We start from the raw sequence: 22,032 nt of genomic DNA on the forward strand, positions 1-22,032 counted from the left end.
AGTAAAGGAAATTTACACCCAACTGGAGATTTGTTTCACTTAGCTGAGGTCAGAACCTCTGGATTGATGAACTCTGCCCACTTTTTTTCTAATTAAAAAAAAAACTGTGGGTCATAGAAGTAGTATTGACATACAATTTAATATAGAATCTATTTCTATAGAATCTATCACTGTGTAAATGAAAATACTTGTATCCTCCTTGGCTTCTGTTTTAACACTAGTATTTTCAGGAACTTTTTACCACTCATTTAACCTCACTGGCGGTCTTTTTATTTAACTCTGATCCTTTGTTGTATTTCCGCAATTATTAAACATCTTTTTTGTTTTGCATCCAAAAGCTTCTTTAACATAACTCTTCATATTCTTCCCTAATGGAACTGCTCATTTCATCCAAAATGGCTTTCTTATTTTATTTCTTTTGCTTTCTTGACTTTTCACATTCCTGCCTCTCTTCTTATAATGTTCTCTGCCTCTGGCTGCCTATAAAGACCTTTCTACCCTAAAATAGCACCCCCCTGCCCCATAAAATTGAAAGCACTCATATATCTCAGGAGCAGATGCAACTTTCTCCTTGAAAGCTTCCTTGACTGCCCTAGCTTAGATCTCTTTCTGTTCATGTGTACCACACTTGCCACTTGCTGCTAAGATACTGTTTACTCTGCTGCCCTCTCTGCCCTGCTCGATTTGTCTTAGTATTTCAGCCTTCATCATTCCTTCCAGGTCTCCCTCCCTGTCTCCCCTTTATTATACGTTTCATACATCCTTATTTTGGTTTTCTCTGTCTCAATTTATCTTAGTGAGGCTCGAGAGAAGGGAGAAGGTGGGAAGGAAAACACTGACATGGATCTTGGAAAGACTGACCTTTCTTTAAAAGACTGACTTTTCTTTGATGCCGAGCTAATGCTAGATGATGAGAAAAGAGAAAGAGTTGAGTGTGGCTGATGTCCTTCCTTCAGCCCTCCTGGAGAAGAAAAGGGAAGTGGGAGGGAAAGAATAGTGGGAAAGATAGCTTCATAATTAGCTTTTCTCTGTCTTTTACTGCCACTGTCTTTCTCTGCCAGCATCCTCAAATATAAAAGAAGTCGGTTTTAGTCGCTATTTTCAGTTGTTGCAAGCTTTTATAGCACCAGCAGTGGGTTGTTGGGGTGAGGGCAGTGGTGGGTTTTGGCATCTCCTTGTGAGTCAGTAGTAGGTACTTAAAGTTAGAACTTAGGCCATTTTTCTGTGGAGGACATAGATATAGGTAAGTTTTTTTTATTGTTGCTTTGGTTGGGTTATATTTTAGATTGAATCAGGGCCTTAATTAAATACAATTTGTATGCTTTTTATTATGGGAAATTTCAAAACTAAAGGAAAGACTATGAAGAACCCTCGTCTATGCACACTCGGCTTCTGCAGTTGTCTCACGGGTGACTGTCCTTCCTGCGTCACCCACACCTCCTCCCTTGCTCCCTGTCTGCTTGGCTATTTTGAAGCAAGTCACAAATATGTCATTTCATCGGTAACATTTCTGTAGTATGATACCTTTTAGAGAAAGATGTATTCTGAATTTCTAATAACTGCTTTGAAACAGATGATGTGTTAAGCTGTTTGTAAGTGGGGAATAATCCTTTTGTGTAGTGGGGTCACATCCAACTCATTGAGTGAAATATGTCTTATTTACATTGGACCTGAAATTGAACTGAAGGAGTTTTGTAAAACTCATTTTCGTGTCTTATATTTATATTCTTTTGCAGATTCAGAAAACAATAAAGAAGACGGCACGTCGGGAGCAGCTTATGAGAGAAGAAGCTGAACAGAAACGTTTAAAAACTGTACTTGAGCTGCAGTATGTTTTGGACAAATTGGGAGATGAAGAAGTGCGAACTGACCTGAAACAAGGTTTGAATGGAGTGCCAATACTCTCTGAAGAAGAGTTGTCGCTGTTGGATGAGTTCTACAAATTAGCAGACCCTGTACGGGACATGAGCTTGAGGTAAGTGGTGTCTGATAGTAGAAACTTCTAAGTGTTGCTTTGAGAACTGAACGGTGATTAATCAGCTGTTTGATTATCATTACAAGGTTGAATGAGCAGTATGAGCATGCCTCCATTCACCTGTGGGACTTGCTGGAAGGGAAGGAAAAATCTGTCTGTGGAACAACCTGTGAGTATCACTGACAGCTTCTGGTTTTGTAACTGAGAGTCCTTAAAAATTATTTGCCTGTTTAAAAGGGATGTTAACTGGGGCCGGTCCCATAGCCTAGTGGTTGAGTTCTGCGCACTCTGCTTCCTGGGTTTGTGGGTTCGGACCCCAGGCAGGGACCTGCACCACTCGTGAGCCATGCTCTGGTGGTGATCCACGTATAAAGTAGAGGAGGAGTGATACAGATGTTAGCTCAGGGCTAAGCTTTCTCAGTTAAAAAAAAGTAACGTTGATTGAAGAAATTTTAGAACTGTATAAATGACATCCACTGTTTACCTTTTGGTTTATTTCCTTTTGTGTCTTTTTCCCCCTTATTTATTTATTTATTTTTTTTTTTGAGGAAGATTAGCCCTGAGCTAACATCCGCCACCAATCCTCCTCTTTTTTTCTGAGGAAGACTGGCCCGAGCTGACATCCGTGCCCATCTTCCTCTACTTTGTATGTGGGACGCCTACCACAGCATGGCTTGATAGGCGGTGCCATGTCCACACCAGGATCAGAACCAGCAAACCCCGGGCCGCCAAAGTGGAGTGTGTGAACTTAAGTGCTGCACCACCGGGCCGGGCCCGTGTCTTGTCTTTTTTTTGCATTGTGTGTGTGTGAGTGTATGTGTAAGTCAAAACACCGGCAACAAACGACCAAAAATCTGTAAAGGCAGGAGTCCTAACTTAACATGGCTGTTTATAACTTAGCCTGCTTGAGGCAGACAGCTTAACACCAAATTGAATTTCCAGAGTTTCTGTACTAGATAGGGACTGGTTTTTCCTTATGGCTGAACTTTAGTGAGAAACATTTACTGCACCTTATCCATTCTACTCACGGCTGTTGCCTTAGTCTTTCTTTAGTTTTTTCTCAGACTTCTGTTAATTTGGGGTCATTGATTTTTGTGTGTGTGTATTTTTAAAAAGCTGATATCTACTCCAGTTTTCTATACATGAGCTCCTTAACTTTAAATATACAACTGTATGTTGATTTAAAAGAAAAAAAAGGACATGGAAGTTTGACCACCTCAGTAAATTAGGAATTTTGGGTCTTAACCCCTTAATAAATTAGGGAATAGTTTCTTGTTTGCTGCTTACAAAGTTGATTTATTGAAGTAGATTTTTGAACATATTACGGTAAAAATATCTGTATTTATATGTTGTTTTTACCTATTTGGTTGAAAAGAAATTAAATTGGGTTATAAGCTGTAATTGGCAAAACTGTATGATGCAATTTGGAGTGTCTTTGCTTTAAGGGAAATGGGTAAATCAAATATGAGGAACCAGTCCTTTGGTATCTTTTCATGTAAGAACTCATTTTCTTGGTTTAACTTGTAGTATTGCCTGTACTTCCTTGTAAAAAACAAAATCCTTTTGGCTTGATTTTAGTTCTGCTACAAATACGTACTGAATTCACCACTAGACATTTGGAAAGTAGTTGGTGTATTTATGAACTTGTTAGCTTAAAACAGTAGTTTTAGGTCGAGCCTGATGAGATTTCCTGAGCGTTGTGGGAGAGTAACGAGGTTGGCCCTCTGCGCTCCTGCTTGTTTGGGGGTGGTTTCTCCCTAGTCTTGTTCCCGCACCTTAGCAGTCTACTGTAGCTGATGGAGAGGGGCTGGCGCACTCACACTGGCGCTCCTACGTGCATGCAGTTCTCAGGCGTAAGTTTTTGAGAGCAAGTAGTTCCGAGTCATGAGCCTTTGAAGCATGGGAAGGAAAACTCATGACCTGTTCGGCATTCAAAAGGTGGTGGTTAATAGAATGGTTTTTACGATACTTGGATATAATGTGATCCCTGAAGTTTTACTTTTCTGTGCAGTGACAGGGAATGGCCTTACTCTGCATCTACTTTACAAGGCCGGGAAATGGAGATTAACTCCTGACACACACCTTTGCCCTCATCCCACCCCCCTTATGTCCTAGTGCACCAAATTTTGACAGTTTAATTTGTCTTTTAAGTGTTGTTTGATTTTTGTCTACTTCCCTTTATTTTCCACTCTTCTGCCTTTGTCTTGTCTCCTGCAGTCTCTTAACGGAATCTACCTCCATCTCTCTAAAATCTTGTAATGGCTTCATTTTAATTATGTTTTATATACATTCGTCCTTAATTTCAGAACCTTGCATAGTCTGGTGCTTAGCAGTCTCTCCAGCCTCATCTTTCCTTATGCTTTTTCTTATTCTCTATGCTCAGCCACAGTGCGTACTTTCATTTTCTTGTGTTTGGCACCAGGAAAGCCTCTTGTGGTCTCTTCCTGACTAGGTCCAATTCATTGCACCTCTGTGTAGTGCTTTTCACAGATGTAATTCTACTGTTTTTGTGAGTTTTTGATTACTCTTATGGACTGTATGCTTAGGGAAGGAAGATAGTCTTTTACATACCTTTTTGCAGCCCTAGTGTCTAGCAACGTTGCCTAACATATAGTTAGGTGATAAATAAATACTTAGTGAATGAATTAATAGTTGTCAGGTTTTTTTGTGTCTTTCTTTTTGGTGAGGACGATTGGCCCTTAGCCATCTTCTGTTTCCAGTCTTCCTCTTTTTTTTTTTCCTCCCCAAAGCCCCAGCACATAGTTGTATATCCTAGTTGTAAGTCATTCCAGTTCTACAGTGTGGGACGCCGCCATAGCACAATGAGCTATGTGTAGGTCCATGCCCAGCATCTGAACTGGCAAACCCTGGGCCACTGAAGCAGTGTGCGAACTTAACCACTGCACTATGGGGCCAGCCCCAAATTTTTTTGAACTGTCTTAAAATACATAAAGTTTTTTTTTTTTTTAAGGTTGGCTCTGAGCTAACCTTTGTAGCTCATCTTTTTTTCCCTTCTTCTTCTCCCCATAGCCCGCCAGTACATAGTTGTATCTTCTAGTTGTAGGTCCTTCTGGTTGTGCTGTGTGGGATGCCACCTCAGCACGGCCTGATAAGCGGCACCAGGTCTGTGCCCGGAATCCCAACTGGTGAAACCCTGGGCCACCGAAGCGGAGTGCACAGACTTGACCACTCGGCCATGGGGCAGCCCATGCATAAAGTTTAGTACCTATAGGTGGTTCTTGTTCTGTGTCGTTCTGTAATAAATTTCTGTTCTTGGTGGAATTGAATGCTTTGTATGTGTTTTAGTAACAGTTGGTGAGGTTTTTCCTTAGCAGAGTATTTTATAGAATGTTGAGTCTTACTCCACTTGGGCATCCTCAGATGGTCTAACAGCATAATTCATACCTGTTCTTAGATAAAGCTCTGAGGGAAATTGTTGAGCGTGTTTTCCAGTCCAACTACTTTGACAGCACCCACAACCACCAGAATGGGCTCTGTGAGGAGGAAGAGGCGACCTCAGCTCCAGCAGCTGAAGACCAGGGAGCTGAAGCTGGTGAGTACTCCAGTGGAGAGGAGCTTTTAGTGTAGCTCCTGGTGTTTTCCTTTCCTTTGCCACAGGTTCAAGCTGTACGTTTAATTAGTTATATGTGTACGCTGAGATTTTTAAAGAACCTTTAAGCATGACAAAGTATGAAGACAAAGCACATGAAGAGTAATTCCCGAGGGTTAAACATCAGTCATTTATATTAACCTTACTGGTCTTGATCACTGGAACAAACTGCTGTTTCTCTTGCTGCAGTTTTGTTGGACTGAAGTGTGGATGAGGGGCACATGTTGTAAGGCTTTTCAAATAGATTTTTGGCTAACATGCCCAGATTTATTGCTGTTTACCCTACTAGTATATGAGGTGAATAGTATGAGGTGTTTTATTATGATGGCGAGGTTCTAACTCCATAATCTTGAACCATAAATTCCTCAATGGCAAGGGATCTTTACTAATTAACTTTAACACCTAGCAAAACACTAATATGTAGGTAAGCACGCACTTTGAGTACTTTTATGATCAGTTGATGAATAAAATTCCGAGTACAATTGGAAGCATTGTTAGAGCATAAATTTAGAAACAGGTAAAAAGCATGGATTCTAGAATCAGATTACCTGGATTAAAATCTTGGCTCAACACTTACTAGCTATGTAACTTTAGGTGAGTTACTGCACTTCTCTGTACCTCAGCTCCTCCATTTAGAAAGTGGTGTGTGAAGTGTACACAGTGCCCGGCAGGCACATGGTAATGAGCACTTTACATAGGTGTTAGCTCCTAGGATGAAACTAGAGGGGAAGATTGCACAGGTGGAATTCATGGTTGCAGATCAACATAATGCAGTCTTTTTTTCCCCTCTTACCACTTGTACTGAGTAGGTTAAAATGGAGAGTAAGATTTTAATATGTATGCTGCTTTATAATATTGCTTCTGAAAATAGACGTTTTAATTTAATAGCTCTTTATTGGCATGATGGCACATCCAGAATAACTCCTATTGAAACTAAAATAGTTTATTCTGGAATTAATGGTAAAAAAGACAGTTTCTCAATATATTATTGTAAGAATGATAAAATATAGAAACTTACTGTTAATTATAACTTTGTAAATAAATTCAGACTATATAATGGTGAACTGTTCACTTACTTGGAGTTTAAATGAATCGTTAAAAATAATTTCTTATGCTCTTTTGTATCATTTTTTAACCTCTTAGAACCTGAGCCAGCAGAAGAATACACTGAACAAAGTGAAGTTGAATCAACAGAGGTATGATTTTTATTTAATGCTAGCTTTCCCTTTCTGCCTTTCAAACAGCCGTCTCAGACGTTCGCTTTGTCTTGCAGTATGTAAATAGACAGTTTATGGCAGAAGCGCAGTTCAGTGGTGAGAAGGAGCAGGTGGATGAGTGGACAGTCGAGACGGTCGAGGTAAGAGCACTGTCAGCAGGGTTGATGGCTTTCGTCTTTGATTGTAATTTTTCTCTCTCCTGAGAACAAATTAAGATTTTTAGTCTTTTGCATCGTGAGTACCTTTAGTGTAATAATAAATTGGTTACACAAGACTGTTAGGTTTAAAAGGTGATTTGTTTATCCCTGTGGATGTTTATTAGACTGACTTCTTGGCTGATCCAGTTACAAAAAGTTATACAAATATCTGTGTGTAACAACTTAGGGCTGGTGTTCAAGACATGATTTGTCTGTTATGATCAGGATGCTCTATAAACATCTGGGCTCCCACGTGGATAGCCTTCAGAAAGGCCCGCCTTACCTTACGGGGGATGTGTTTGAGTGTCCTCTTAGACTCTTCCTTCACCCTAGTGCTGCTGGGTTACCAGGCTGTGTGATCTCAGTATTGCTAATAAAGGAAATAAGGTTGTGCCTTGCCCAGGCTTAAAAGTCAGATAAGAATATATGTATGTATATGATGTAATAGAAATTAGATTTCGCAGCAGAGCAGGGAATTATTACAAACAATAATCAGGAGAAATTACTAGAGCTACGAAAAAGACAGGTAGGGTGAGCTTTGGCTCTTGTAGCAGTTGAGATGAGGTGACAGAGCTTGGTCTCTGCCTGTGGTCCTGACAGAGAGAACGGAATGGTGAGAACTTAAGGCTTGATGATCATGAAATAGCCAACATTTCTTGACTGCTGACTATGTATCAGGTACTGAGATAGATAGATGTTTGATATAGATAGATGGATTTACTTGATATAGAAGGCTTAGCAGTTAAAGCAAAACACATTATTTTAGGAAGTAAACAGGTAGTTTTTCTGAAAGTAGTTTATAAAGTAAGTTTTAAATGCTATATAGTGATCCTGTGGAATTGAGAACACTGAGGAAGTGGTAGCATTGATCAGAATGTTACATTTGACATAATTGTGTTCCGTTTGAGTAGCTTTATTGAAGTCTACTATTCTGTTTACAGTATAGATGGCGTATGTAGTTGGGGGACCCATCCTGATGGTAATGAATGGAGCTCTTTCATTCTGCTCCCTTCCCCTCGTTCCACTTTAGGTGGTAAATTCACTCCAGCAGCAACCTCAGGCTGCATCTCCTTCAGTACCGGAGCCCCACTCTTTGACTCCAGTGGCTCAGGCAGATCCCCTTGTGAGAAGACAGCGAGTACAGGACCTTATGGCGCAAATGCAGGGGCCCTATAATTTCATACAGGTAGGTGCAGTTTAGTCAAACAGTATAACAGACGGTTTAAGTATTTACATTATTTAACTTAATCCCATTATTCCCTCTTAACTTGTAGGATTCAATGCTGGATTTTGAAAATCAGACACTTGATCCTGCCATTGTATCTGCACAGCCTATGAATCCAGCACAGAATATGGACATGCCCCAGCTGGTTTGCCCTCCAGGTTAGTAGCGGTACATTTTTATGTGAGAAATAAACTATAAGGCCACCGCTTTCAGGTTTTGTATAGTTTGTGAAATTTGTTTTCCCTTTTAATGCTTGCTTAACTTTTGGATCTTGTATCTTCTCATTTGACAAGAAACATTGTTTTTCCTAGAATGTGAACAATAGCTGTAGTTCCCTAGCGGTTTCCTTTTTTTGGGTAACTTTTCTTGGCATGTAAACATACAGAGGTGCATGCAAATGTGCAGTGTGATGAGTGGCCACAAACTGAGCACACCAGCACCCAGCTGTGGAGTGCTACTGCTACCCCAGAAGCCTGCTTGCGCTCCCTTCTGTCTAGTTACCCTCTCCCCAGCCCCATGGTAACCACTGCTGACTTGTAAAACTATAGACCAGTTTTGCCTGCTTCTGTAATTTATGTAAATGAAATTTTACTTAGCTTTTTAAATTTCAGAATTAATCTAGCAGTAAAAATAATAGAGATATCTTTCTCTGAAGGATGCCTACAGCTTTCTAGGAGAATTTCTGAACATTTTATTACTTAAGTAGAAATGAGATGTAACAGCGAAGTGGGTAAGGGAGTGTTTAAGAGGAAAGAGGAAGAGAGAGACGAGAAGACAGTTGAAGTTTCAAACTTTTACTAGTCTTACAACCATTATATGAAACAGAAGCACTAAACAGAGTTGGCGCCTTGTATTGGGGTGAGTGGACCATCTCTCCAGGACCGTTAGTAATTTTGAGTCTGTTTTGTTCCCCAGAACATGTTAGTGTTAAGGGCACAGAATTGGAACTATATAAAGTGACATATTTAATGGTTTATAATCTTAAATGTCATAAAAGGAGTTGCTGAGTAAAAGCATGTTTAATGACACAGTTAATTTGGTAAGTTAGTTAGGATTTCTCCAAAGTAAAAGGAGCTCAGATCTCTGTCACGTCTCTACCAACAGTTAGAAAATAGGTTAGTGTTATGCCTTTTAGAAAGGAATCAAAGTTGTTAGTGTTCATTTTCTAAGTTCTACCAGAGGAAGAGAAATTCAATTTTCTTAGCTGGTAAGTTGTGCCAAAGTTAACACGTAAAGCACTGATGTAACCTGTAGAGCGTTTAGATACTCAGGTAATGCTGAGTCCATCAGATTCTCTAGTGAACACGGGTGATTTCTAAATGACTAACCAAAGATCCTGCATTTTTGATATGTGTTTAACCATGGTTGGGGAGGGGAGTGGAAGGATGGTGGGCATTGGCAATAACCAAATCGAATATAGCCTGTTTAAAGGTATTTTTATGTATTTTTTCCTGTGGAAACATTGGAAGTTATATAGAAAGTTGATGATGTTAAAATATTACTGAATATTATCCATCTAAGGTCTTGAGTAAGAGTATTGCTACTGTACAGTTACTGCTTTTAAAAGGCTCTTTTTCATGGATGACACTAGCATTGTTCTTACCTGTTCTGCTTGCCGCACCTCTTTGTTAGTACTTTCTCACTGACATCTTACTTTACCTTTGCAAAAAACATAATGAAACCATTGTGAGAGTTGACGACTAATGACTACCAGTAAACCAAAAGGCTCACCTGAAAGCTGAAATCCTACCTATACTTCCCAATTTATTTTCCTGATCACTAAAAAGTTGATTGAGGATTTGGCTATAGAAATTCGCCTTTAGCAGCCAAGTAAAAGGTATTTAGACATCTCTGAAGAAATTTGATTTTGGATGACTAATTTTTTGTCAATTTTGCAGTTCATGCTGAATCTAGACTTGCTCAACCTAATCAAGTTCCTGTACAACCAGAAGCTACACAGGTAAGAGAGGCAAAAAGTGTTTTTTCAGGCTTTTTTTAATCAGTTCATGGGTCTTTTTCTTAGCTTGTGAAAGTCAGGTATGAATTTGCTCTGTGTCCAAGTCTGGTATGGGTAGCTGTCAGCCTTTATTTCCATGTTTACATTTATTGTGCTTTTGATGACTTAAAAAAATTTTTTTTGTTTAATAAAATAATTTTGTTTAATATTTTGTTTAATAAAAATAAAAATTCTTGTTTTTATGGTAGTTTATTATAGTGAAGGAAGAAGCTTTTTTTTTTTTAAAGATTTTATTTTTTCCTTTTTCTCCCCAAAGCCCCCCGTACATAGTTGTGTATTCTTTGTTGTGGGTTCTTCTAGTTGTGGCATGTGGGACGCTGCCTCAGCGTGGTCTGATGAGCAGTGCCATGTCCTCGCCCAGGTTTCGAACTAACGAAACACTGGGCCGCCTGCTGCGGAGTGCGCGAACTTAACCACTCCGCCACAGGGCCAGCCCCAAGGAAGAAGCTTTTTTGTTTGAACTGATTAGAATTTGAGAAGGCAGTTTAGATGTCGTAATTGTAAAACTTAGTGCAGATATTGCTATCTTGAAAGCGTTTGTGGGAAATTTCATAACTGGACTAGGGTTCATTTAACTTTGAGCTTTAACAATCTCTGTATTTTTACAGTTGTTAGGTTTTATGGTCTTTAACAAGAATGTCTGTTTCGTAGCCCTGTCTGTGTTCGAGTTTGGTGATAACAGAAAGAAGCTTTGATGTCTTTACTTTTGCGTAGGTTCCTTTGGTTTCATCCACAAGTGAGGGGTATACAGCATCTCAGCCCTTGTACCAGCCTTCTCATGCTACAGAGCAACGACCGCAAAAGGAACCGACTGACCAGATGCAGGCAAGTTCTGTTACCAGGTCGTATAAACTCGGTGAGGCCTGTCTTCATGAATTTGGCAGAGGTCAATTTCTGCTAATACAGTGACTCTTCTTGTTGGACCTGATGCGTGCACTACAGTGTCTTTATTTCATGACGCAGTTGAGTTTGTTACTATACATAAGGGTAGTAGACTTGGCAAAGTTTAGTTTACCGCTAAATTACACCTGTTCACTTTGTGTTTAGGCAACAATCTCTTTAAATACAGACCAGACTACAGCATCATCATCCCTTCCTGCTGCTTCTCAGCCTCAGGTGTTCCAGGCTGGGACAAGCAAACCTTTACACAGCAGTGGGATCAATGTAAATGCAGCGCCATTCCAGTCCATGCAAACGGTAAGCACATTAACTGAGCTAACGTTGAGTGCCGAGCGCACGCTGTTGTCATGCTCGGGTCTCAGCAGGAAGGCTTCGTGTGGCTGTGCTTGAGTCTGCATCTGCCCTTACCGTAGCGTGTATCTAACCGAGCAGAACTCTGATTTTTCCTGCTCCTGGAGATAAATTTGAGCCTTAGGAGTTAATGTGCCCACAATTTCCTTGTTTTGTACTTTATCCTTTTGATTTGATTGACAAAATTTTAGACATGCAGAAGAGTAGACTAATATGACATCCATGTATAAAAATCATTACCCAGATTTAATAGTTGTTTCCATCTTGCCGTATTTGCTTCATCTTTTGTTTTACTGAAGTGTCTCAAAGTAAATTTCAGAGGTTATGGTACTTCACTCTGGTTCTTCAGTAAGCATCTCTCAATTGCAGAATTTCTAGAAAATGATGGTAATGAAAATCCTGTGATGGGATACAGCTAAATCAGCGCTCACAGGAAAGTTCAGAGTTAAATACTTGAAATATCAACTTGATTAAAATACCAATAAAAATAAATGATTTAAACATTCAACTTGAAGTTCATAGAATTAATTTCTATAAGTGATTGTTGTATCAGGGGTTTGCGTCTTTTAAAAATATTCCGTTTATAATAGCATGTAAGGCTGCTGATTGTCTGTCTTTTCAGGTTTTTGATCCCCACTCGGCTTTAAGTGCTACGTAGTAGATAGATATTTTTTTCCACGTTGAAGTGCATTAATTGAGAGGTTTTTTTGTATGCGTGTGATGTTCAAGACTTCTCTAATGCTCTTTTATTTACGTTTGCAGTAAAACCAGCATGGAGAGCTGCCATGTTAAAACTAGGGAAATCACTAGCATAAAGGGATGAACTCGTCATTTGCTTTATTTACTTACAGGTGTTCAACATGAATGCCCCGGTTCCTCCTGTTAATGAACCAGAAACTTTAAAACAGCAAAATCAGTACCAGGCCAGCTATAACCAGAGCTTTTCCAGTCCGCCTCACCAAGTAGAGCAGACAGAGCTTCCGCAAGAGCAGCTTCAGACGGGTAGGAAGACCGGTGCCCTCCTTGGCCCTTTGCTTTCCAGTGCAGCTGCTGACGCCATGTAGGACAGTTCTGGCTGCAGAGTGGCAGCATCCAAGGATGTCTGCTTGTAGCAATAGACCTTAGGAATTTCTCCTTGCTGATTCTGAGTTGAGTCCCTATTTCCCGTTTATGAATTATGTGCAGTTTTTGGAAGCCTTATACCCATTTTCCTTTAGTCAGTGAGCTTTTATCATATCCTGTTTCGTTATATGATTTTAGTGGAATTAAACTTGTTACTTGACTTAGGATTAGCTTTGCTTTTAATTGCCATTTGATTGAAGCCTGCTGGCTTGATACCTGATAGCAAGTCAGTTGTGCAGAGTTAAGAAGCAGTAGGATTTGTTGTGGCTGCATTTGGTGGACTTAGGTTGAAACAAAATTCTTGTTGGCAAGTAAGGTCATAATTTGGCCAGTTACCATACTTGTCACAATAATAATGTAGATAGAGATATTTTAGATTTCTTATATTTGTAAGACATGAAATATCTTTTTTAGGTCTTTGGTTATTTAATTCCTAGGTGTTTAATTGGAATCCCACAACAAACTAGCAAATCTTGCTGAAATCATAGGAGTAATACTTTTAATTTTACCAGATTAATTTAACTAACTGAATTTTTTAAATTGTCTGATTTCTTGATAGACCTGGATCAACACTATAGATTTTTCAGTACTAAATTCTTACGTATCCTTGCAGTATTCAGCATCACTAATCAGTAGGGAGGTTGAATCAACCATAATCTGATAGAAATTTGTCCATTATGTTATCTGTGCTCAGCTTCTGAAACGTAAAACTGGGCTTCTGGCTCTTAGGCTCCTTTCATTCTTTCATTGCCATGTCCTCAGGAGTTTGTTGTGGAGCAGGTATATTTGGGGCCTTTAGACATTGTCCTGACATGCTTGCTATTTTGCTGGTTTTTTCAGGTGGTATGATAAAATTAAAAGTAATCACTGTGTATCATTTGACTTGGTTAATTTTCTCTTTGTGCCAGTTGATTTTCAGCTGTCTTGCTTCTACTCAGCTTTATTGACTGACTGTGAAACATTTGAGCTAGATAACAAAAGGTTATCTTTCTTTACCATTTAAAATATACATTATTTATAAAAATTTCACAATATTTACAGATATTTTGAATAAAAAAATAAAATCAGCCCATACGCTTGTTTAAACACCGCCACACTACCACGCCAACCCAGGCGGCCAGCAGCTCTTATGTGGACTGTTGCACTTGTCTCCTAACTTGCCTCCATTGACTCTTGCTTTACCCCAGACAGTAGCCAGAGTGATTGTTTTAAAATGTAAACGGATGTCTCTTTGCTGTTCATAACCTTCCAGTGGCTTCCCATTATATTTAGAAAAGAAATTGAAAGTGCTTACCTTGGTTTACAAGATCCTATATGAGCTGGCCCCTGCCTTGATCCTCTTGTATAATTTTCTTCCTTATGTCCCCCATATCAGCCACAAACACAGCAAGTTCTCTCCTCTCTGGGGACTTCTACGCTTTCTTTCCTTTTTGCCCAAAACTTCCTTCCACTGATGTTTGCATGGTTTGCTTCTTGACTTCTGTTGGGTCTATGCTCATGTACCACCTCTGAGACGTCCCTTCATCACGTTGTCCAAATAGAGCACACTCACTCCGGTCACTCGTTTATCCTACTTTGGTTTTGTCCTTGGCACTTATTACCCAACAGGATATGGTGTTTTTACTTGTATGTATATCTTATTCACTTGTTATCTCTCATTATTAAAACTGCCATATGGGCAAGGATTACATGTTGACAACCGATACATCCCATATGTCCAGGACTGTGCCTGGCATGTTGAGGGCACTCTGATACTTGTTGAACAAATCAGCGTGCCCCATCATTCCAGAAACTTTGCTTGAATTTGAATTAGTGTCTAGTTAAGAACAACATGAAAAAGGGTCTGGCAAGGATCTTTGCTATTTTTTATGGACCAGAGTTTATGCTTTACAAACACTTAAATAGGAATTCTGGTATTTTTAAATAAAGATTATGCTTTGTTCTGGTTGGAGTTTCTTAGAGTGAGATTTGATCAAGATTAATAAAATTCTTATTGATAAAAAGTGAGTTGAAAATTCAGTTCTTGTGACTATTTTCTACATGCATATGAATGATTCTTTCTAGCTAGAAAATTTTAATTGTACTTACGATATTTTCTTGTAATTTTAAATTTTGGGAATGTAGTGAAAGGTAATCTCTGTAGAAGGATCACATGGTGAGTAGTGTATTTGGTCCATTGACAGTTCAGAAAGGAGCCCTGACCCCTTCTCTTCTAGGCGTTCTCCAGCTTTTTCATTGCAAAATAGCCTTCTGAGAGCTCGTCCATGTTTGGGGTTTCTTGAGGATATAAAATAGGTCAGGTAAAGATTTTCAGAAGTCACACCACCTTTTCTCTCTGCCCAAACATGGGAGATTTGGCTGGCTAGAGGCTGCTGACTCTTTGTTCCTGGAGTGTGGGCCTGCCTTTAGTCAAACCTTCCTTACCTCCGAAAGGTACTGTTAGCACCTCCTTTTTCCTGCCCTGTGAATTGGGGAAATGCCAGAAATGTACCTCAGTCCTTGATTTTTAAAGGTTTCTAGATTTCTAGACTTCTCCCCATTGTGGAACGAGAGGGGTGCAAGGTAGTGTGGGCCTTTTAGAACCTTCCCTTCGCTTCCGTGGGTCGAGTGCCAATGTGAGTGCCATTAACTGTCTTCTAAATTGGCTGTACTTAAGAGTACTTGAAATGGAATTAGGCAGTAAGGGGCCGGCGGGGTGTAAGTTGAAGGCTCTGCAGATTTATCTTTGTGATTGACTGACTGTTCCACCACATAGCTGCTTAGCTGTGGGAGAGCATGGTTTTGCGTGTTTCAGTAAGTATCGAGGGAAATTTAGAAGAGTAAGGAAGCTTCTACCACTAAGGAGCTTTACAATGAAAAGAAATGATTAAATGGTACAAAATGGTAGTTGCACTGTTTCAGTATGTACGATCGTTTGAATTATCGTGGGTCTCCATAGGCAGATGCCTCTCAGAAGATGTTTAATAGTATAGCCTTTCTAAGGTTTGGAATTGTTGTTGGAGAGTTTTATTCCCCTTAGCTTAATATGTGGTAGGAGAAAGGGACTTGATTAATGTGTGGTTTTCCCTATTGTTCATATGAAAATTTATTTAAACATAGAATTAAACTTTGAGGAGACTGTGTAAGACCCTTCTCAAACCAGAAGCATGTGGGAGAACAGATTGTGATGAGCTGTGTATACGTGTGTATACATATGTATGTGTATGTTTTTGTTACAGTGGTTGGTACTTACCATGCTTCCCAAGACCAGCCCCATCAAGTGACCGGTAACCACCAGCAGCCTCCCCAGCAGAACACTGGGTTTCCACGTAGCAGTCAGCCCTATTACAACAGTCGTGGTGTGTCTCGTGGAGGCTCCCGTGGTGCTAGAGGCTTGATGAATGGATACAGGGGCCCTGCCAATGGATTCAGAGGTAAAAAAAAAAAAAAGCAAGTTCATTTTCTTTTCTGATTTGTAAACTATATAGGAATATGTCATATGGTTTTTGGGAAGGACATGTCTCTCTCTGTATTAGCCTCTTATGTACAATTTAAACATTTTTAGTATATTTTGATAAAGTGATTTAAATTGAAAAAATTGGGAATGAGTTTTTTTGTATCAAGTCCACGTCTACCACTGTCCTCTGGTGGATAATTGCCCTGTATATATTATCAGACCTTATGGGGATTTTTGTGTGTGTGTGTGTGTGTGTAATGCATGAATGGGTGAAAATTTCCTGATTCAGGGCAGTTAATACTTAAGAAATTTATAAACAGATTGGATCAGGGTAGGATATTAGAAATTAGTTTGACTAGGGGCCACCTGTGTGGCTGAGTGGTTAAGTTGGCGCACTCTGCTTTGGCGGCCCAGGGGGTTTCACTGGTTTGGATCCTGGGCGTGGATGTGCCACCGCTCATCAGGCCACGCTGAGGCGGCATTCCACGTGCCACAACCAGAGGGAACTACAACTCGAATATACAGCTGTGTATTGGGGGGCTTTGGGGAGAAGAAGAAAAAAAAAGATTGGCAACAGATGTTAGCTCAGGTGCCAATCTTTGAAAAAAAGATGGAATAACCAGCATGGCTAACAGTTTTTCAGTTGTTCCCTTGGTCGTTAGTAAGAAAGGAAAAATTCCTTGTGAAGATAAGAAAATGATTTATTTTCTTGTCCTAAATTTTAGGAGGATATGATGGTTACCGCCCTTCGTTCTCTAACACTCCAAACAGCGGTTACACACAGTCTCAGTTCAGTGCTCCCCGGGACTACTCTGGCTATCAGCGGGTAGGTACAGTTACTGTAAAATCCAAACCTGACCTCAGTGCACCATTGAGAGGGACTGGTGTAGTTGCTTGATGGACTTAACCAACTAATTTGGGGCTAATTTTGTACCTTTGCACAAGGTACTTTATTTTGGAAAATGATGACTTGCTTTTCTTAGCACTAAATATAGGTACTCATTTAATAGTCTGTTTAAAAACTATGATTTTTAAGAGCAGAGAACTCTGTCTCATTCAGTGTTCTTGAGAATAATAGAAGTACAACAATTACAGAATGACTTTCGGCTATGATGTGTTGAAAGGTCTGAAAGAATAAGGAAGAATTCTGTATTCTGCACAAGTTAAACTGTAAGGATAGAGGTAGCTGGGTAAGCATTAAAAAAAATTACCTTTTCTTCTGTTCAGTACTAACTAGCTTGTCTTTTAGGATGGATATCAGCAGAATTTCAAGCGAGGCTCTGGGCAGAGTGGACCCCGGGGAGCCCCACGAGGTAATATTTTGTGGTGGTGATCCTAGCTCCTAAGTGGAGCTTCTGTTCTGGCCTTGGAAGAGCTGTTCGTAGTCTGCATGTAGGGTACACGTTAGGAACACATCGATCATTTCCAGACTTGTTGCTAGGGATTAAATGAAATGCTCTGTTTCTAAAACTGATCTTGAACCCAAATTTAATTTTTTGAATGACTTTCCCTGTTACAGTATAAACTGTCTTGAAAACTAGACTATTTCTCCTCCTCAGAAAAAGTGTTTTTCCAACTGCAAATTATTTTTCAGGTCCCAAAACCTGCTAAATGTTTTTAGGAAGTACTTACTGAAACATTTTTGTAAGACATTTTTGGAATGAGATTGAACATTTATATAAATTTATTATTCTTTCATTTTTGAAACATGCATATTATATTTTAGGACCAGAAACCCTTTAATGGCCAGATAAGCCATAGTTACATTTAGAGAACCATTTAGAAGTGATAGAACTAATTGAAATTTCAATGCCCTTTGGGCCACTAACAAGTGATATAAATATGAAATTATTTAAATTCGTAAGTAACTTATTGAACTGTACTTAAAGATTACAGGTCTTAAGAGTTTTTGGTTTTCTGTGTCTATTACTTCAGGAAAACTACTTCCTATTTGGGCAGGAAGTCAACCTAAGTAACAATTAGAGGTAGCATTTCATGTGATCTGAAGTTCTAAATGGTTCTCTGATTAGAAGGAAGTTAAATCAAGTAGGTTTGCTCTAGATATTGGCCAAAACGTGTATAAAATGTATATTAAGGAGGAATTACAAAGTACTTTGATTTCAATGCTAGTGGAAACTGGCCAGCACAAAGGTGCGTTTCTTTTTAAATTAGTGGATCACTTGGAAATTACTGACTTGAAGTATCAAAGGGTATTTGCATGTGAATGTGGGTTATGTTCTTTCTCACCTTGTAGCATATTCTATGAAAGTTGAGTTGACTGGTAGCTAAAAATCTGTTTTAACAGCATGTAAAAAGTTATTTTATCTGTTATAAGTCATTATACAATTTTGAATGTTATGTAGTTTCTTTTTAACAGTTTAGGTAATAAGGTCTGTTTCTCATTCTGGTGCTTTTATTAATTTTGATAGTTTGATGTTACTTACTCCTGAAATGTAAGCTAGAGTGTACACTAGAATGTAAGCTCCATGAGAGCAGGTACCTTGTCTGTCTTCACTGCTGTATCTATTTACGACGCCTGCTGACAGTGCCTGGCACAGAGTAGGCACTCAATAAATACTTGTTGAATGAATGAATGAATGAGTACTGGTGGAATACTCCATTAGCTCTACTCTTCTTTTAGCTAGAGAACATGAGCAAATTTGCGCATGACAACTTCCAGGGCAGGGGAAACTTGAACACTGAAGAATTGACCTCTTAAACCTAATAATGTGGTGGCAAGCTGTCCATATGCTTCTTGACTTCAGATGAAAATCTGCTTGAAGGCAAAACAAATAATATTTGAAAGAAAAACCAAATGCCATTTTTGTCTTCTAGGTCGTGGAGGGCCCCCAAGACCCAACAGAGGGATGCCGCAAATGAACACTCAGCAAGTGAATTAATCTGATTCACAGGATTATCTTTAATCGCCAAAACACACTGGCCAGTGTACCATAATATGTTACCAGAAGAGTTATTATCTATTTGTTCTCCCTTTCAGGAAACTTATTGTAAAGGGACTGTTTTCATCCCATAAAGACAGGACTACAGTTGTCAGCTTTATATTACCTGGATATGGAAGGAAACTATTTTTACTCTGCATGTTCTGTCCTAAGCGTCATCTTGAGCCTTGCACATGATACTCAGATTCCTTTCCCTTGCTTAGGAGTAAAACATAATATACTTTATGGGGTGATAATATCTCCATAGTTATTTGAAGTGGCTTGGAAAAAGCAAGATTGACTTTTGACATTGGATAAAATCTACAAATCAGCCCTAGAGTTTCATGGTCATTCACAAAACTAAAATATTTCCCTTGAAAGGAAGATGGAAGGACTGGAGTGTGGTTTGGCAGAACAACTGCATTTCACAGCTTTTCCTATTAAATTGGAGCACTGAATGTTAAATGCATACCAAATTATGCATGGGCCCTTAATCACACATACATGGCTACCAGCTTTGACACAGCACTATTCATCCTCTGGCCAAACGACTGTGGTTAAAAATACATGTAAATTGCTTTTTAACAGCTGATACTGTAAAAGACTATGCCAAAATGCAAAATTAGGCTTTCATTGGCACTTTTCGAAAAATATGCAACAAATTTGGGATGTAATCTGGATGGCCGCTTCTGTACTTAATGTGAAGTATTAGATACCTTTTTGAACACTTAACAGTTTCTTCGACAATGACTTTTGTAAGGATTGGTAGTATATATCATTCCTGATGACATACATTGTCTGTTGCTAATCCTTGGATCTTGCTGTATTGTCACCTAAATTGGTACAGGTACTGATGAAAATCTCTCATGGATAAACCTAACACTCTTCGTCACATGTTTTTCCTGCAGCCTGAAGGTTTTTAAAAGGAAAAGATATCAAATGCCTGCTGCTACCACCCTTTTAAATTGCTATCTTTTGAAAAGCACCAGTATGTGTTTTTAGATTGATTTCCCTATTTTAGGGAAATGACAGTCAGTAGTTTCAGTTCTGATGGTATAAGCAAAGCAAATAAAACGTGTTTATAAAAGTTGTATCTTGAAACACTGGTGTTCAACAGCTAGCAGCTTCTGTGGTTCACCCCCTGCCTTGTTAGTGTTACCCATTTATGGTTATCTCCAGCAGCAATTTCTCTAGTACTTGCACTTACCTTTTGTCTAACTCTAATTGAATTCTCCCTCTATCCTGGAGGCATTTGTATTCAAAGTGGTGATTCCTTCCCTCTGATGCGCAGGGAGAGCCACAGGTTGGATGCAGATGGAGAGTTGAGGAATTCATGTACTATGTTGAAATTTGTGCTAGCAGTTTGAGCACTAGTTCTCTGTGCCTACGAACTTAATGCTGCTTGTCGTATCCCACTTTGAATTCATGGAGAATTAATTCCACCTATTAAGCAAAGGCTAGTAAGTTAATGGTATATTCTGTGCAGAAATTGAATTTTGTTTTCTGTCTTTAGCTAAGGAACTTTTCCAGTAGGTGCTCAGCTACTTAAAAAACAAAACTGTTATCAAACATTGATGGTCAGACAACTGGAGTTTTGCTGGTTTTGTAACCTACTAAAATGGATAGGCTGTTGAACATTCCACATCCAAAAGTTTTGTAGGGTGGTGGGGAAGGGAGGGATGGGATCCTCAATGTTTCTTTTAAAATAAAGGAAGTTCTTGACTTTTCTCATGTGTGGTTGTGGTACATCATATTGGAAGGGTTATCTGTTTACTTTGCAAATGAGTATTCTTTTCTAGCACCTCCCCTTGTGTGCTTTAAATGAGATCTGCCTGGGATGTACCACAACCATATGTTAGCTGTTTTTAGGGGATAGGTAAAAGATTCGTGTTTTACTGGGTAATCCCTAGAGGATGTATGCTTGCAGTTCGATATATAAAACTAAATTTGCTATCTGTGTAGAAAATAATTTCATGACATTTAAAATCAAAATTGAAGTAAATAAGTTCTTTCTACAGTGATCTCTATGAATCAGTTCAGCGATGGGAGGGGGAGAAACGCTTTCTAGGTTCCAACTTCCATGCATCAGTGCAGAAGTGAGTGTAAAAGTGTTAGTGCTTTGATTATATCTTGATGTGTTTTTAAAAGAATAGTTTGTTTTTTTTTGAAATACTACAATTTTTTTTGGCAGTCTACCATTGTAATCTAAATGTAAAGCTTTTATGCCTCAATTCAGACTATATATTTTTTTTTTTTTTTTTTTTTTTTTTTTTTTTTTTTTAAGATTTTATTTTTTCCCTTTTTCTCCCCAAAGCCCCCGGTACATAGTTGTATATTCTTCGTTGTGGGTTCTTCTAGTTGTGGTATGTGGGACGCTGCCTCAGCGTGGTCTGATGAGCAGTGCCATGTCCGCGCCCAGGATTCGAACCAACGAAACACTGGGCCGCCTGCAGCGGAGCGCGCGAACTTAACCACTCGGCCACGGGGCCAGCCCCTCAGACTATATTTTTTAAAGGAGTGCCTCACTATGGGGCAGAGAACTTTTTGAAACGTCTCATTAAGATCTGAGTCTTGGTACGAAGTGTTTTGTATAATATGTGAATACTTGTTCTACCTGCAGAAGGCTTTTTGTTTGGTACGTTGTATATTTTAGCACAGTTGCAAGAAAATGATTGTCACACGTGTCACTGTAGCTTCTGGGTATAGCAAGACTCCACATATAAAGTACTTTTGTAAATGCACAATATCAGTCATCTCACGTGGATAATGAGACTTCTATTTTAAAGCTTTAAGGTAGGATATCATTGATTACCTTGGTTAGGGCAAGTTGTGTTTCCAGATTCAAATATCCCTAAAGAATGTGGAATAGTTTTTCTGATCATTGTATCTTGATATTAAAACAAATATCCTTTAAGTATTTTTAATCAGTTAGCTTCTACAGTTCTTTTGTCTCCTATATATGCAACTCTGTTATGTGGGAGACTTTTCCACTTAGAGGAGACATGGGAATGTGTGTTTATTCTCCGTAGGCTCATTAACTGAG

The 22,032-nt window shown here is 39.1% G+C and overlaps 1 protein-coding gene across 3 annotated transcripts in view; it reads left to right on the forward strand.

The window, feature by feature from the left end:
- CAPRIN1 (cell cycle associated protein 1) overlaps positions 1 to 20,716 on the forward strand; it is a 35,331-nt gene extending 14,615 nt beyond the window's left edge. For all 3 annotated transcript variants that reach the window (XM_044750604.2, XM_070487508.1, XM_070487507.1), the window contains 15 exons: positions 1,737 to 1,975; positions 2,062 to 2,144; positions 5,391 to 5,528; positions 6,729 to 6,781; positions 6,859 to 6,942; positions 8,030 to 8,185; positions 8,274 to 8,382; positions 10,123 to 10,184; positions 10,956 to 11,066; positions 11,289 to 11,438; positions 12,344 to 12,494; positions 15,833 to 16,027; positions 16,776 to 16,876; positions 17,300 to 17,363; positions 18,886 to 20,716. In XM_044750604.2, the coding sequence (XP_044606539.1) occupies positions 1,737 to 1,975; positions 2,062 to 2,144; positions 5,391 to 5,528; positions 6,729 to 6,781; positions 6,859 to 6,942; positions 8,030 to 8,185; positions 8,274 to 8,382; positions 10,123 to 10,184; positions 10,956 to 11,066; positions 11,289 to 11,438; positions 12,344 to 12,494; positions 15,833 to 16,027; positions 16,776 to 16,876; positions 17,300 to 17,363; positions 18,886 to 18,950 (1,761 nt within the window). In that variant the 3' untranslated portion in view covers positions 18,951 to 20,716. The remainder of the gene's footprint in view (positions 1 to 1,736; positions 1,976 to 2,061; positions 2,145 to 5,390; positions 5,529 to 6,728; positions 6,782 to 6,858; positions 6,943 to 8,029; positions 8,186 to 8,273; positions 8,383 to 10,122; positions 10,185 to 10,955; positions 11,067 to 11,288; positions 11,439 to 12,343; positions 12,495 to 15,832; positions 16,028 to 16,775; positions 16,877 to 17,299; positions 17,364 to 18,885) is intronic.
- The last annotated feature ends 1,316 nt before the right edge of the window (positions 20,717 to 22,032 follow it).

Source organism: Equus asinus, chromosome 17 (genome assembly GCF_041296235.1).
Source record: "Equus asinus isolate D_3611 breed Donkey chromosome 17, EquAss-T2T_v2, whole genome shotgun sequence".
NCBI classification, from domain to species: Eukaryota; Metazoa; Chordata; class Mammalia; order Perissodactyla; family Equidae; genus Equus; species Equus asinus.